General features: G+C 50.8%; 2 protein-coding genes across 2 annotated transcripts; both read right to left on the bottom strand.

Annotated features, from left to right (window-relative positions):
• Positions 1 to 2,506: 2,506 nt before the first annotated feature.
• On the bottom strand, positions 2,507 to 4,248 carry HOXB1 (homeobox B1). Its single transcript, XM_008500095.1, has 2 exons — positions 3,639 to 4,248; positions 2,507 to 2,899 (listed from the first exon to the last, which is right to left on the bottom strand). Exons 1-2 carry the CDS (start codon positions 4,246 to 4,248, stop codon positions 2,574 to 2,576), a joined length of 936 nt encoding a protein of 311 aa, XP_008498317.1. The 3' UTR covers positions 2,507 to 2,573.
• An 8,546-nt stretch (positions 4,249 to 12,794) lies between these two features.
• HOXB2 (homeobox B2) lies at positions 12,795 to 15,340 on the bottom strand. Its single transcript, XM_008500084.2, has 2 exons — positions 14,841 to 15,340; positions 12,795 to 13,574 (listed from the first exon to the last, which is right to left on the bottom strand). Exons 1-2 carry the CDS (start codon positions 15,232 to 15,234, stop codon positions 12,931 to 12,933), a joined length of 1,038 nt encoding a protein of 345 aa, XP_008498306.2. The 5' UTR covers positions 15,235 to 15,340; the 3' UTR covers positions 12,795 to 12,930.
• Between the last annotated feature and the right edge of the window lie 1,298 nt (positions 15,341 to 16,638).

Here is a 16,638-nt window from a genome sequence, read left to right as displayed (position 1 = left end):
GAGCCTTTGTTGTGCCCGACACACTGACACAGCAGTGTCCCCCTTTTTGTCCCGTCCTTTCCTCTCTCCTCCGGTTCTGACGGGGCCGGCCCGGTGCTGCCGCCTCACCTGGGACCGAGCGGGGCAGGGCCCAGAGCCAAAACTGGGGACGAAAATCACCGCAGAGGAAATCCAGAAGTTTTCTGAAGCACAACGCCCTGTTTCGATGAGACAGCTTAGATCGCAAAGACTCAACAAAACCTTCAGCCAATAAATTAAACCAAACTGACTCACACCCAACAGGTTACAAAGCCAGCCCAGAGTCCTGTGTTTGGTTTTTTTTTCTCCTGATGCTTCGCAAATTGATAGTGAAACAAATCCTCTTCACCTTTTCCCCCTCTTTTGTTTTTTTCTTTTTTTTTTTTTCCCTTTGTTTTTTTTCCCGCTTATCTCTGAGCTAATTGAGCACTCGAAAATCTTTTCTTTCGAGCCGAAGAGGTGTATTAGATGGGGAAGATGGTATCACCGAGGAAGAGCGATGCTCTGTCGCCCAGGCACCCCCAGACGAGCCGGGCCGTGCTGCGGGGCAGGGTGCCCGGGCTCGGGGGCAGCAGGTACTCAGCTCATTCCTTTCCCCACTCACTCCCCACCCACCCAAAAGGTTTGCAAATTTGGCGAAGCCAGAACAATAGTTTCTTCTGGCAGCCTCTCTGTTTACTTGTTTAAAAATCCCAGAGGCGTTTCGAGGTAAAAAGGTCAGAGCTGTACTGGGTTTGGCCGCCTCCTCCGTCCGCACCCGGCAGCGCTCCGGTACCCGCGCTGGACCGCGGGCTCCATCCCCAGCGAACCGGTCACTTATACTGGTCACTTACTGGAGTCACTTATACTGTGGAAAACAGCCTTGTAGGGTGGGCCTTGGGAAGATTAAGGGAAGAAACAAAAGTCACGCTTTGTTTTGGGTCTGAGTTGGAACAACCTTACAGGAACTGTTTCGTGTAAATAAAAAACTCGCTTTTCCCCCCTCCTGGGCCTCCAGTTCGTTCCAGTTCACGTCGCTGCTTTAGGAATGCATATCTGATTCCATGCCGGGGTGCTTGCGTGGAGAACGACGATGATGATGATGATAATGATGATGATTTTCTGTTCTCATCAGACCTCGTTGCACTGGGGGAATGACTGCATGTGGGGAGCGCCGCGTTTCTGTCCGGCCCCGTCTCTCCGATTTTGAACGCCCACGAAGCGGCGAGGGGCCCGATCCTGCCGGTGCCAGGGGGGTGCCCGGGTGTACCCACAGGAAGAGGGATGGGGCGATTTGTTGGGAGGAGACCTTTTCCTTCCTCCTCCCGCCGAGCTCCCCCCGCCCCGTGCCGCGCGTTTCCCTGGGCGGGAGAGTTTTCTATTTCGCTTAAAGTCGAGAGGAGTTGCTCGTGGAAAAAGTAAACTTTATTAGACTGAGGTAGTTTCATTTTGAGATACAGAGTATGGGGAAGGGAGTGGAGGGGAAATGAGAGATTCCGATTAAGAAACCGCTAGTTTTCCTCGATTACTGTTGTGTTGGTTTTTTTTTTCCCCTCTAAAACTTAAACAAATGTTGCCGTAGTTTTCAGTTCGTCCTACCCTAAAGTTTCTCGTGGGGAAGGGAAACATTTTAGCCCAGGTTAAATAACCTTTTTATCGGACTCCGATAAGCCTGAGAGGGTGGTACAAGGAACCGTGCGACTTCGCTCCAAGACTTGGGGCTAGCGAGACGTACAATAAATAGCAGCATCAGTGCCTGAGGGGGACAACCCCCACGGGCCTCCCGCAGCCTTGTTCCTGTCCACCACCACACCTCCTGCGACAGTGACCAAAGCACCCCGAGGCCAGCCTTAGCCTCGTCTCGTTTTCTCTGGTAGCACAACCCTCCCTCCCCCCGGATCCGTGGCAGTCACAGTCGCAAAGCGTGTAGAAAACCCTGTAAAGCAGTAATAGTGCAAACTGGGAGCGCAAGAATTGCTTTCTTTTTTTTTTTCCCTTGATGTTTAGGTCTCTGCAGAGGCCTCTCGCATTTTGGGAGCCTCAGATCTCATTCCAAGATATACATACAGTAAATGAAAGGGAAACGAACAAACAAAAAATACCCCGAACTTCTTACAATGTCGCGGGGAGGAAAAAGACATCGAACGTAGGATTCTTGCGGGCAAAAGTCGTTGTGCACATTTTTAAAACGGAGAAAAACTAAATTCGTTTTAAAGTTTCTGTAGTTGAAAGTGCAGTTCCTATAGGGGAGGGAGAAGGAAGATGGGGGAAACGTCCCTGAGCCAAACGCCTATTGCTAAGGATATACGGGCACACGGCTGCTCCTTTGGAGTCCAGTGTTTTACGGAGGGTCTATAAATTAAGAGAGAGAAATGCAAACGGGAGAATTGCTCTCACGCCTGTGAAGACGGACGTGGCCCGAGGGATCGCTCGGGGGGAAACGTGGCCTTGCTGCCACGCGTGGGCGCAGAGCGAGCTGGGAGTGGGAGGTGTGTGTGTGTGTGTGTATCTGTTGGGATGTGCAGGGAGCAGCTGCCCCTCAAGGGCTGAGCTCTGTGCCCCTGCGGGGACACGGTTCAGGATGACACGGAGCTGGGGGAGGCCTCAGGTGAGGTGCAGTTGGACTGATCCGAGGCTTCACTCGCTTCCTTTGCGGACCTGGAGGCAACAGCAGGGGCGAGACCCTCCTTTTCTCTCTTCTTCTGTTTCATCCGCCTGTTCTGGAACCAGATCTTGACCTGGGTTTCGTTGAGCTCTAGAGTAGCGGCGATCTCCACCCTCCGGGCCCGGGTGAGGTACTTGTTAAAATGAAACTCCTTCTCCAGCTCCGTCAGCTGCTTGGTGGTGAAGTTGGTGCGGATGGTGTTGGTCTGGCCCAGCAGCCCGTACTCCGACACTTTAGCTGTTAATGAGCAAACACGAACAGGGCAGGAGCAGCGAGAGCAATTTCCACCTTGGGATGTGGGGGGCTTTCCCCCTTTCCCTTCCTGAGCTTCCCGCTTCCTCCCAGATCCCTCGCTATCCACCCCTGGCTTCCCGACCCAGGGATGCAACCTGGACACCATCCCGGGCTCTGCAGAGCTTTCCTTTTTTTTCATCCATTCCCCTCAGTTTCCTGCGAACTGCCATGAAAGTTGAATACGCATGGGAAGGAGTGGAAAGGGAGGGCGAGGGTGATGATGATGGAGGGAGGAGGGAAGATTGTGATTTAAGGAAGAGCGTGGAGAAGGAAGTTGGACAATAGGGGAGATGGAAACCACGTCTGTGGGAGAAGCAGGAAGCCCTGAGAGTTTCCTATTCCAAGCTGGGCTAAAATTGCATTGGGCCTGCGGGAAACTGAGCTCAGGGACCTTCCATCAAATGTGTCTGGAAGCTATCTAGCTGGTTTCTGCGCTAAGCTGGTGTTTAAAAAAAAACAAAAACAAAAACAAAAACAAAAAACACAACAACAAAACAAAACAAACAAAAAAAACCCTCCAAGGTAGAACAGGTGCCTATTCCCCTGTAAGATCAGCCCGGTCCCCTTGGGTAAAAACCCCGAGGAAGGCAACAACCTCTCCTTCCAGGGCTGGGGAGCTGCCTCCTGCATCCCTCCCCCCCCGGATGCGAACCCGGATGGGATCTGCGCTCCCCAAACTCACCTGTCTTGGGCGGGTTCCTCTTCACTTTCATCCAGTCGAAGGTCTGCGTGGCTCCGGTGTTGGGACACGGCTCGGGGGGACAGGCAGGGTCTTTGTCCTCGTTTAGAGAAGGCGAGAGGTTGCTGTAAACGCCAGGCAAGTAGTTGGGCTGCTCCTGCCCGTAAAGGTGTTGCTGCTGGTACCCAGCGGCCGCCACCGCCCCGCAGTAGCTTTCTGCTAAGGAGCTGAGGTTGGATCCCGCGTTGGCGGAATATCCACCCGCTTGGAAGTACACACCGTCCGCGTCCTGCTGACCGAGGTAGAGCTGGTGGTGCCCGTAGCTGGGGCTGCAGGTTTGGGCTGGGTACCCGGCGGCCGGGGCAGCGCCGGCGAAGGGGATGGGGCGGCCGGAGGAGGGAGGGTGGTAGCCGGGGCTCTGCTGGGGGAGCTGGGCGGCCGTGGCCGCGCTCCCTCCCACGCCAAAGCGCCCGTCTCCGGTCAAAGTGTCACTGGAGGGGCTACCTGAGCACGAGGGGAAGGAAGGGGAGCTTTGCTCTAAATGATGGTAAGCGCCCGTCCCACGGTTACAAATTGCATACTCTAAGAAGGAGTTCATCCTAGTATTGTCCATCTGCCACTGATGGAGGAGGGTCAGCCTGTTTTGGGGGGGATTCCGCCTGCCCTACAACCTTTAGATAGTATGTCAAAGCTGTAAAACTTCCTTCCATGCATCGCTGGCCCTCGAACCCCGCAGCCTTCGGCGGGGCCGGGGTGGGGGCAGGGGGAGGCGGACACGTGGTCCTCCCCCAGCCCAATGAGCAAGGGGCTCCTGAAGTTTGTCACATCTCTGAGCTCATCCATCAAGGCCCTGACATTTGCATGACAAAGGGGTTTCAATCAAACCCTGCCCATCAATCTGATAACAACACGAATACGTCAAAATCTTTCCTCAAAGACTTTAAAAGAGAAGAGGGAGGTGGGGTGCGGAGAGGTGGAGGGGAAGAGGGGCTGGGAGAGGAATTAGAATCATCCACGACTGTTTTAAGTGCTAAAAAGGTCCCCAAGTTATGCGAGTAGCCGATTTCAGCAGAACTTCCCCTTGCCCCAACTTAAAAGGAAGGTTTTTTCCCCAACCCTGTCCCCGTGTGAGAAAAAGAAAGACAGAGGGTAAAGAGGTAGGGGAGTGTCACTACTTGTCCCTCAAGCACAAAAGGACGATCTTTGCTTCATTTCGAAACTTTTCCCTACAAAGTGGCTCCAACATGTTTCGCATTTTCTAGGCTGAGGATTCTAATAAAAGCTCAGAAGAAAAATCTGCTCCATGTGCTTTAATTTTGCCACACCGGCTTTGTGTCTAGGGCCAGGGTGGGTAAAAGCACTGTAATTAAATCAATATTCTAATGAGGCGATGAAATAAAGTTAGGAAGACAGAATGTCTTTTGTTGGAGAAATACCATGCCCAGCTTAGCAGTTGGAGGAATGGGACTAGAAATTATCCCTGTCTTTATCTACTTGTCTTCCTACCCATCCAATCACCTATGCACCATTTACTGATGAAACCAGGAGATATCTCGAGGGATTTTTTAACAGATTCTGGAACATAAAGCTCACCTTTTCCATGACAAACCTGGTTTGGTCTTTCCCCTCGAATCTGTTGTCAGGCTGGAGCACAGTCCAGCTGATGAGTAGGTGGAAAGCCACTGGCTCCAGGCCGGCCACTTCACTGCTCAGAGAATGGAAACATAGGTAGGCAACATTTATTTACTTGTTAGCAGAAGGGAGACAAGGGCACCCAACAATATGACGCCCACAGTCATTTGTTACTTGTCAGGATATTTACTGGTTATTCAGCCTCTAAGAAGAACCAGGAGGGCTTTCCCCCTCCCTCCACCTCAGGCCAAAAGTTCACTTTGAAAGGCATAAACACGTCCTTTAGTTGGGAGGTTTTGGCTGATGCAACACGTTGGGGTAACATTTGTTAAGAAACTGCAACGACCGTGGCATCAACCATGGTATCAACCTTCCTCCCTTCCTTAAAAAAACAAAAACCAAACCCCACAACGTGTTTTCTAGCCAATTATATCTCTGGTCTTTCAATAAAAAGACTAAGGACAAAACTATTTCCAGAGCTAAGGACCTATTTATTAACTTATTCTGCCGACTTTGCTGATGCTGAGATATCCAATAATAAAATCCTACAAATGTTCTCTAAAAACTCCCTACCTCGTTTTTTTTGCATAAGACCGAAAGTCTGACTATAAAGATTCAAAGTAACTCTCATGTCATTCCCCTGGCAAGAGAAATCGGTTTCTAATTTGATTCCAGGAGTGCTTTTTATATTATGCTGCAATCCCGTTTAAATTGAATGTATTATATTTAAACGATGCTTCCAATAGATGATTTATGGGTGTAAAATGAAAAAAGAAAAGGATAGATGTTTATTTCAACCTTGAATCAATTGTTTCGCATTGTCTGATAATTTTCCACCATGATCTCACTCCGCTGTTACATTAAGGGGGTGCTTTTATGTCATTAAAATGCAGCTGTCTTCTGGAGTTTCCGAATTAGCTGCAAGAGAGCTCACTGCTGCACAGTTAGGGAGGGAAAAGCTTTTTGTGCATCTCCTCTCTGCGAAAGCTGAACCAAAGTTTAGACCTCAGGCAGCTCCAGGGGGAAAGCACAGTGTCTTTGGTTGGTAGAAAAATTGGATGGGATGGGATCGACATTTTAGTCATGAAATGCAGCGGACATCCTTACCCAGGCGGGGGGAGTAATGGGGTCTTCAGGCTCCCTCCAGCCCCGGGGTCTCAAAGAAAGAGGAGATCCTGGTGAGATGGCTCTGTGAAAGTCAGGATCGAGCCGAGGAGGGGATGTGCAGAGCTGAAGTCACTTTGGCAAAGGATTATTTTTGTATTTTCCTGTCCCTCTGTGGAGGTAACTGTCAGATGGAGAAAGATGGGGTGCTGGAGCCCATTTCCTCACAGAACGGGGCCCTCCCTTCCCCCGGGCACTGCGCGGCCTCTCGCCACCTGCTCCATCCGCAGCCTGCTCAGCCCCTTCACTTCTTACCTGCAGTCAGCCCAAGACAGAGCAGATTTTGTGGTTTGCTGAGGTCCCCCCCTCCGCCCAGGACCAGCACCCCCGGGATCCCTTGTGCGCCCCTTCCCGGAACTGCCTCAGGTTTAAACTGAGGGCCCCGGGCAGGGTGGGCAAGGGGAGCTGCGCTTCAGCCCTGTGCTGTCCCCCTCCTCCTGTCTGCTTCTCCAAAGTGTCCTGTTCTTCCCCAAAATGCTCGGTTTATGGCGACTGCGCCGTATTTTCGAAAGCCGCCTTAGCAACGGGAATCGCTTACGAGTCCTTCCCCAAAACCCCAACTTAGCCCCTCGCCCTGGATCCGATATTAAATTACCGCTGTTATTAATTATTTTAATTCCCTTTTTGGAGGTGTGAGACATGGTTTCGGTGCAGACCCTCAGAACTTGCAAGAGAAAAAAAATAGATAAGATAACATCGTGTTTCCACGGAGCTCTTGGTGCCGGGAGACCTCTCATACCCCCCAAGGGCATCCTGTGCCCTTGGCCCCTCTATCCACCCCGAGGCAGAGGGGCTTGGGGTGAGAAAAGCCGGGGGGGATACCCACCCATACCCCCTCCTCACTAAATTCGAAAGATGGGGCTTTTGCACCTTTTGTTCCAACACGATGGAGACATCTCATTAAACTAAACCTTTTCTCGAGAGCAGTTCTTCCCTCTTAGCGACCTAAAGCTCCACCAAAGTTGGGGCTGCAGCAGCCTTGGGGTAAAGAGGGAGGGGAGATTTCGACTTTCCCTAAAAGACAGTTTGTTTGCTTTCAAACAGCTCTCCTGAGGAGGACGATAGGGCCCTTGTGAAGACAGTTTGTGGCAACACCCCGGGTTAAGAAACCTTTCCCCCGACGAGTTTTCTGTGCAGGCGACATAGGAGGAATGAGGCATTTCCAAAGGCTCCAGAGTGCTCGGAGTCTTCGGATGCTTTGTTTTGGAGTTAAATATAACTCTCTGCGGAGAAAGTTTGGTGTCATGCGTCAGAAATGTCACTTCTGGCTCCTGGCAGGGTGATTTATAAGACGTGCTGATGACACCAGGGATGTGTGTTTGGCTGTGGGCTGCCTTATCACCAGAAAGGACTTTTCTCTCGAAACTGTCAGAGAAATGTATAGACCCGGCATGTGTCTTGGTTAGATCATAGCTTGGTAAGCTATATTTGGGGCTAAAAACTGAGAGAGGGGAAAAAACAAGCCAAAACAGGAACGCTTCTAGAGTTTGGGAGGCCAAAGCTATGCAAAAGGAATCTTTTTAATGAATTACAAGCACCGGGCTATCTCCGAGCTGCAGAATAAATACAAGACAATTAAGATAAGATCCAATCGTTCTTATCTGCCGCCCTCGGGAGCAGGGCGGGCGCATCCGCGGTGACCGGTCCCGGGTTGGGACCGGGACCGACTCCAGCACTGAACGGGGCAGCTCATGAGTGGTCAGCAACGCTGGGAGGGGCTGGGAGCCTGCTTAGCCTGGGAGATGGACATGTTTAATGCTCTTGGTCTCCCGAACACTTTGAGTAGCAGATTTGGGTGAGAAATGCTTCTTCCGAGGTTTTTCCCTTTTCGGGGTGGTATAAACCCTTCAAATCCCGCCTGGCCCTGCGCCAAAAGATCAAATGGCTCTGATGGCTCTGGGGAACCTGTCCTGTTTCCTTCTGAATCTCATCGGCTGTTTCTATCTGGTCCTCGGGGCAGAGATGTGGCTGCAAACCGGGTCGCCCCACTAATGAGGTTCACTTAACCTTTCTCCTCGATGGGAGTGGAGAGGAATGGTCTGAATCTGCTGTTCGTGGGTGCAGGTCTTTCTCATAGCTCACAGACCCTCTAGGCTCCTCAGCTCGACCGAGCTCCCCTCCAGGAGGCCCTTGCCTTCCTCCAGGACAATTCGGCGACCCTGAGGGACCCTTGCCTGCACCCGACTAGGTCTGGGCTCAGGGTCGGCCTCGGGCAGCTGCAGGAGGGGTGCCAGAGCTGAACCCCAAGTCTTCTGGGTTTCATTCAGACCCAGCACCTGGCAGGCCTGATGTGGGCTAGCTCCACCTGAACCCCCCCTTTAATAAGTGAATTAATCAACATGGCTTTATCAACAACTTCATCGATGTTGGTAATATTGGTAGGTCACCATTATTATATCATCCAGCTTTAGTTTAAACAGTAACCCGCTGGGGCTGGAAACTCGATTTGTCTGGTTGAGATCACGCCGATTCTTAAGTTAATTTACCCGGACCCATCACTCGTGTTTTCCCCTTCGATGTCTGTAAAGAGGAAAAAGGCAATGGGCAAACATGGGACAGATACGGGAGGTGCCAGGATGGGAGCAGAAGGAAATTCCCTCTGCCAGCTCCTTCCTTTGGTGATGGTGGAACATCAGGAGCATCCCTCAAGCTCTGGCAGTGAGGACAGGGATGTGGTTAATTGCTGGAATGGGATGCTACAACTCAGCCAGAAAAACGGCCACTGGAAGAACAGTCCCGGAGAGCCGGAGCCTGGCACAGGCAGCTCTGAGGAAGGTGATTCCCCAGAAGTTAACTCCTCCATCTCATTCTTCGGAGCCATGACTCCTGCCTTGCTGTCTCGCTCGCGTTGCCTTGAGCCTTCCCATGGCTCTGACGGGTTGGTTCAACATCTTCAGGGCCTCGAGTAGCTCTTTAGCAAACACATCCCCAGACTAGATCAGCACAAGATAAATATTACTTTAGCATCCCTACAACACGTGCGAGCCTCTCTCATTTGCATGTTTCTAGGTTAATAATGGTGAGGCAATTGCAGTGTTTTGACAACGATCAAGAGCTGAATACGCTTAATATGCTTAATATATGCCCTCCAGTTGCACAGAACAGAAGGGCAGGGTTGCAAATATGCCTTCCCCATTTGTTTGACATTTTGAAGAAGGTAAAGAATGGCTGAACTAATGGCGAAATCTTACAGTCATTCAATAATTTAGATTTTATTGAATATTCCCCTTCTTTCCTCCGACATTTCAGTCTTGCTAATTAGGACAAATAAGAAGGGGCCTGCTGTTAGCAAGGATAATAACTGGCGAGGTTCCATTTATTAAGTCACTTTCCGTGGGTGTAGAATTGATCTGTGGCTGTGACTGGCATGCTTTCCAGACCTGCAGCAACTTTGAGATCATTATGATCTGCTGAAGAGCCCTTGTTAGAGCTTTGTATTGATAAGGTGTCAGGTTTTACGTGGAAACCCCTTCCCCTCCCCCGTCCCACCCCGGCGATGCCTCCTCCGTGTGCCGAGAGGGGAACCCACCCCCTCCCAGCCCCGTGCGAGGGGGGCACCCTGCAGAAGACGTTGTCCCTTCTTGTCCCCTCCCCTCTGCCTCTCCCTTCCCCTCCTCCCTTCCCCACGGAAGGGGCGTCTGTGTTTGTGGAAATCCGCTGCGAGGTCGATTTGCGGAGAGATAGATCTCCCAGCACCTTTGTTGGGGGTTTGGTTTTGTTTTGTTTGGGTCGTGTTGGGTTTTTTGTTTGTTTCTGTGTTTTTTTAAGTTGCAGAAGCATCTCCTTTCTCTGGAGAGGCAAAGGGGATGCTCAGATCCGTGATCCGATCCAGACGGGTGCGGAGCGGCCCCGGCAGCTCGGGGCTTTTGGCGTGGGCCAGCCCCGACCATCTGATTCCCTGATCGCGCCGTCCCCCAACAAGCCTGGATTCAGGATTGCGGGAAGGGGCGGAGGGAGAGGCGAGAGGGGAAATCTGTAAAGCACTGGAACAAATGGCGCTTTGATAGACAACGTCTGGCAGTGCCAACGCTGCCGCTGAGTATGTTCCAGAAGCTGGAGATATTAAATAAACTTAAAGATAATGAATAGCCTTCTGTGGTACTTGGGCTGTGCCTGAGCTTTCTTCCCCCCTCATGGCTCTGGGACTTTGAGAGCGGAGAGGACTCGGTGAGAGAGGGCAGAACGATGGGTTTGGGGGGGGTGGGATGAGTCCCAGGCTGGGGTGCCAAGGCAGCTCGTCTGCAGGCTGCTCTAGGCGCTGCTTTTTATTTATGGGAAGGTGCTCAGTAATCTTCACTTGCATATTTTCATTGCAATCTACTTCGATTTTCAATATAAACCAACTTCTTCCCGGAGTGAGGTGCTGGCACATTTGGAAACGTCTGCTCGTTTGGCAGGGAAAGAGGCTGGCAGTATTAGTAAGGATAAAAAGGTAGCCGTAAAGTCAACCCCCCTTTGTTACAGCGGGAAGAGATAATCCGGATCTTCCAGCAGCAATTTCGAAAACATCTGTCGAGGGCTTCCTTGATTTCATTTTATTTCTTTTTACTGCCCGAAGTCGAAAGCAAGCCTGGCTCTGATGCTCTTAATCCGAAATAAAATACCGGGCAGCCAGGAGGAAGTCTCCCGGACTCCAGCGTTTTTTCCCGGGGTCTCCAGGGTGGGGGTGAAACCACCCAGGCAAGCTCCAGCCACCGACCAAACCAGACAACAGCCCCCAGTGGCTCCCTGCGCCATTTTAAGGCCGCCTCTGCGGGTGTCCCCGTGTGTCCCCCCTTCCCAGCTGCTCGCCCCTTCCCCACACCACCCCTCGTGCTCCCCGGACTCCTCTTTCCGCGTTACTTTCGCACAAACCCCGCTTGAACGCCTCCCAAATTTCTGCCGTGTCTGAGGAAACAGCAATGACTTAGCAAAGACGTAATATGATTTATTTTGGGTGTCACCGCGATTGATTCCGGCGCTGACCCCTTTTCATTCATAAGCCTCCCCACCCCCTCCGCCTTCCCCTCCCTCCTTGATATATGAGTTTTGTATTTAAAATTACATGTTGCGAGAAAGCTTTCGGAAAGGGACCCGCCAGCCGGGACAGAGCAGCACGAAGGAGCTCACGGATTTAGAGAGCCGGGGGGTTCTGGTTTGTACAGCTGAGAAAGAGGAAAGAAAAGAAAAAATAATCCTTTTTCTGCCTTGATCTTTTATTCCTTTTTCCTCCTCTCCAGCATTTATTTGTTGACTAAAATGCCGGCAAGCACAACCTTCCCAAGGGGATTTTTTGCTTTTATTCCAAATCTTCCCTTTCTGCCTTTTTTTTTTTTTTTTTTGTACTCCGGGAGGTTTCAGCCCCCGGTAGCTGCGGCAGGGTTGCTGCGACGGCTGCTGCTGTAAGAGATGAGAGTAAAAAAGAGTGGGCTAAAGGCAGGGAGCAGCCCTCGCCTCGCCAGGCCGGGCTGAGGGGCGGCGTCGCCGCGGGGACCCCCAGCACGGGCCGCGGAATGTGCGGGGGCTGCGCGGAGCCACCGCGGCCCCCAGCGCCTCTTCGAGAGCGGCCTTTGTGTGGCTTTTCCGTCCCTTTATTGGGCGATTTCCGTCCAGGAGGGATTTTCAGTTACAAAAATATAACCGCTGGTGTTAAAATTAGGAAAAAAAAAATGGCCCGCTCATATTTAGTAAAAAATAAAATAAATGGGGAAAAATAAAAGCTCAAGGAAAATGCAAACGGAACCGAATACAGCAGCTATTTCAGACTGCAGAAACCCCTTGAACCTTAGTTGGGAGCAATTTCTTTTGTCTGCAGTGCACACGAGGAGATTATTAGCACATAATTACTGCAAAGCAGGAAAGAGGAAGGCAAATGATTTAGGAAAAAAAAGCAAGTCCATTTTTCAAATGAAATATAGAGCAACACACGTTTCTTGGTTTTATAAAGACATTTATTTACTCTATGAAAATAATATACAATAAATAATTTGCCATTTACTATTAAAGGATTTGAATAAATAGTCTACATCTAAAACTTAAAAAGAGGAACGAAAATTCCTCTGTTTGTTGTTTTGTTTTGTTTTGTTTTTTTTAATTATTACTTTATTAAGAAATCTAAAAGTCTCATTCTGGTTCCTGAGAAAGTCGCTTCAAGGATTTACAAATGTTTTCTTTTTGGGGCTGACATCTCTAATGAGCATGAGAATTACCGTGTGTGTTCTTTAAAATAAATAAGGAAAAAAAAAAAACCAAAACCTCTAATTAAATACCTGCATTTAGCAAAACTCTGGCTCTTCTTTCATGTGAGCCTTTTAGAATAAATATTGGGAGGGTGATTCTGGTCCCACCGGGTGAGGAGCTTAAAAAAGAAAGTATTTGGGGGCCGGGATGAGGTGATTGAATGAGAAATGGCTCGGGTTTATTTTTGGGGCGTCCTCCCTCCCTCTTGCAGGAGCCGGGGGGGAGCTGGCGGTGGCTCGGAATGGGGCAGAACCGGAGAGGAGGGCGGGAGTGGGGGCCGCTATTGGAAATTTAAATGTTGTAAATCTATAGAACAAAGTGCGCTTGTAAAAAAGTCCAGGTCTTCCTCGGAAAAGTGTACGGGGCTCTCCAGGGAGCCCTGAAGAATTGGGGAAAGCCCCTCCGAGAGCTGCAGGCAGGACTCTGCCGAGAAGATGCTCAGCTCTGGTAACAAAGGCGAGTCCTGGCCCTCGGGGCAGGCAGGGTCCGAGGGGCCGGCGGTGGTGCCGTGTTCCCCCGCTGCCACCCGCTCCGCCTCGGCCGCCTCGAACCGGGGGCTCTCGGGCTCCTCGTTCCCCGGTTTGTTGCTTTGGTAGGGCCCGCCGGGCTCCGGAACCGGCCCGAAAGCCGGGTTCTCCTCAGGCTCCTCTGCGGGATCGCTGCCCTCATCCAGGTTTGGGTAGGCGAGGTCCCCGTCAGGGTTTTCTTTGTACTGGGTTTGCCTCTTGTGCTTCATGCGGCGGTTCTGGAACCAGACCTTGACTTGGCGCTCGGTGAGGTCGAGCAGAGCCGCGATTTCCACCCGCCGGGGCCTGCAGAGGTATTTGTTGAAGTGAAATTCTTTCTCCAGCTCCAGCAGCTGCGTGTTGGTGTACGCGGTCCGAAGCCTCCTGGAGCCGCTGGTGTCTGTCAGCCCCTGGATGTCTTAAACACACACAAAAAAAACAAAAAACCGCACGTTGCAAAGAGAGGGAGTGGGGGCAAGTGGAGGGTCTGGATCCATCCCCTCCCTGTTGCGGGCAGAGCTGTTCCCCTCACCAACGAGCGTGGGTCCGGGGAACGGAGGGGGAGCCGCTACAGGAGAAAATAAATGTTTAATTAAACTCTTCCCGTCGGGGAAGAAGCTTGGAAATCACTCTTAGGTCCTATTGCCCCAAGGAGAAGAAAGGATTTTGCTCCCTGGCCTTTCTCTTTAAAGCCCTTCTTTCTCTGCCACCTTCGAGAACAAGGGGTATTTCGACCCATTCCTTCCTTTTTTTTTTTTTTTTTTTTTTTTTTTTTTTCCTCCAGGAGTTCTGGGACGGGCGCTGCGGGGCTTTGATTTCATTATTCCTGGTTTATCTGGCCAATGAGCTCCGGTGTCCGCCCTGCTCCTGCCCGGGCGTTTACCTGAACGGTGCCAATAAAATAAACAGTGAATTGTGCCTTAAACATTTTGTCCCGGGGGAAGAAGAGTCCCTGGCCCGGGCATCTCAGCAGCAATGGGCGCTTCGGAGGGAGACTATCACTTGATTGGGCAGGTTGGGGGACGGACGGACTTGGGGGTGAATTTATTTTATGTTCAGTGGGGAGCTGGCTCTCTCCCTTTCCATCCTGCTCATAGCAGCCCCCGCGCTACCCTCACGCCCGTCTTTCCCTTCACCGCTCTTCTTTCGTTTTTTTGTTTTGTTTTGTTTTGTTTTTCTTCTGTTGTTGTGGGTTTGTTTTGTGTGGGTTTGGTTTGGTTTGTTTTTTTTTTTCTCCTGGAGGCTGTAAAAGAAAAGCAAAACAAAACAAAAGAAAGAAAACAAAACAAAAAATTCAGGGCTGGAAGGGCAAGTAAGGCAAATGGAGATGTGGCTCAGCTGCCAGGTCCCCCCCGCTGGAGCCAAAGCATATCCCGGCTTTCCCGAATCCCTTTCCTTATTCGTTTTCGCTGAAGTTACAGCAATTTGTTCTTCTATTTGCGGGGGGAGGAGGAGGGAGAATTCCCTCCCCCCCCTCTCCGTCTGTGTACATCGTTGCGGTGTATTTTATTGCGTGACAGAGTTTCGGGGAAAGTGCGGGGCAGAATACGTTGGATGGGGGCAGACGGCGACAGAGGGGTAGGACTGCTCTAGGGCAGGGGGGAGGGGATGGGGGAAAGACTGTTTATTGTTCGGCTCCTCTCAGATTCCAGCAAACACCCCCTGCACCCCTCATTATACGAACCTGCAGGAGATCCTGCGGCAGGGACCGGCACCGAGGAAGATGATGGGGGGGAAGAGGAGGAAGAAGAGGATGGAGCCTGGGTAGCTTTCTTGGACGATTTCTTCTCCTTCATCCAGGGGAATTCCGCTGCCAAGGGGCTGGGCTGTGCCGGAGGCTGGGGCTGGAGCTGGAGCAGGCCATGAGATGCTCTTTTTTGGCTCCTCGGTCTTGCCTGGCTGCTGGAACAAGGATTCAGGCTGAGGACTGTTTGCTCAAAAGGAGGAGGAATTAATGTCGAGTCCTTGATTGATGAAGTTTGAAATGTCTCCAGGACAGCGGGAAGAGACGTCAGGCACTCTGCGAGCGAAGGCTGGCTATTTATAAACCCGATCTCCCTCTCAAATTCAAAATTCATGGCTTTTCCAGGGCCCAGGGTTGAAAAAGCGGGAGGGGGGAGAGGGAGGAGGCGGGAGAGAGGGGAAGAAATCTGAGGGCCTCGGTTTTTATGGCAGTGATGATGATGGTTCTCGGGCTTTTTATAATTGTTATATTGCTGATAATACAGGCGGATGGGGACCTTGCTCTATTAAACTCGAGACTGGGGCGAAATTGCAGCCAATTCCTGGTCACGTGGCCAGCCCTGGCCAATGGCAGGCGGGGCCTGGTGGCAAACAGAAAGCATTATTTTCTTTAATTGATTAAAAAAAAAAAAAAAAAAAGATAGAAGATCCCTAGAAAAATCCTTCCCTACACACACACCCCATCCAGCCCGCAGCTCTCCCCTCCGACGGCCGTGGGGCTGCCGGGGGCAACGGGATGCGGGATGCGGGATGGGAGCCGCTGCCTGAGCTGCCCGCGCTGTTTGCACTGCCTGCAGTGCCTGGTGCTGCTTCCCTACCAGTGCTGAGCGGTTCCAGACACCCAGTGAGTTTGTACCCCGGGGCAGGAAGGGCACCAGGGGTGGGAAAAGGGACTTTGCACCCCTCGGAGGTGCCAGGGAGATGCAGGCGAGCCGGATCTCTGGGCTGGCAACCCGGAGTGCCCGGGGGCATTTGCAGTGTGTGTATTAATACATATATAGGTTCCAGAGCTTGGAAAATTCAAGCTAGCAAGAGGGTTTGGTCCGGAAGTTTGTGTGAGTCTGGATACGAGCACTTAGGAAATCAAGTGAGCTTTTATGTCAAGTGCAGTCAGAGCAGCCCGATTTATCCGGTTAAATCACTTTTAAAGAAAAAAAGCCTAATCCCTCTGCTTCTAAAGCCAGATTTAGTGGACCCTTTACACTTTCCTTAATGCCCAGACATATTTTAAGGTCACGGATATCTTTGAAATCACATTTCTTTCTTCCCTTTTTTTTTTAAAACAGCTCCACTTCCAGAGTTTACAAAATAAATAAATTAAATAAAAAGTCAATTCCCAGGAAGACTTTTTTTTCCGTCTTCTTCCTTTTAAAGTGCCCCCCATCCACACAAACCGAAAAGAAGAGAGAAACGATCAATCTTTTTCTCGAAAGACTTTTGACAGCTCAGCCTAACTCACTCAGGGAAGAAATCTGGTTTTGCAAAAGAATTACTGAAACCAGGGAAGATTTAAAAGTTTGACCCAATGAATTGAATGCGGGAGATCTAGAAAGTAAAAAATACTGTGTACCCAAAAAAAAAAAAATTAAGCTGCCTGCTGGAGCCTGGAGATGTGGCTGGTTTGCAGTTTGTTTATTCAAGCTCCAGTTCTCCCATTTTGTAGCAGAGAGGGACTGGTTGCATTCACGCAGGGAGAAGCCTAGAAACTTTTGTCAGTTCAAGCATCTGTGTGGGTGGCA

The sequence above is a fragment of the Calypte anna genome, chromosome 27 (genome assembly GCF_003957555.1).
Source record: "Calypte anna isolate BGI_N300 chromosome 27, bCalAnn1_v1.p, whole genome shotgun sequence".
Classification (NCBI taxonomy): domain Eukaryota; kingdom Metazoa; phylum Chordata; class Aves; order Apodiformes; family Trochilidae; genus Calypte; species Calypte anna.
The sequence above is the reverse complement of the archived record's forward strand: the minus strand, read 5'-3'. Positions and strand labels throughout refer to the sequence as shown.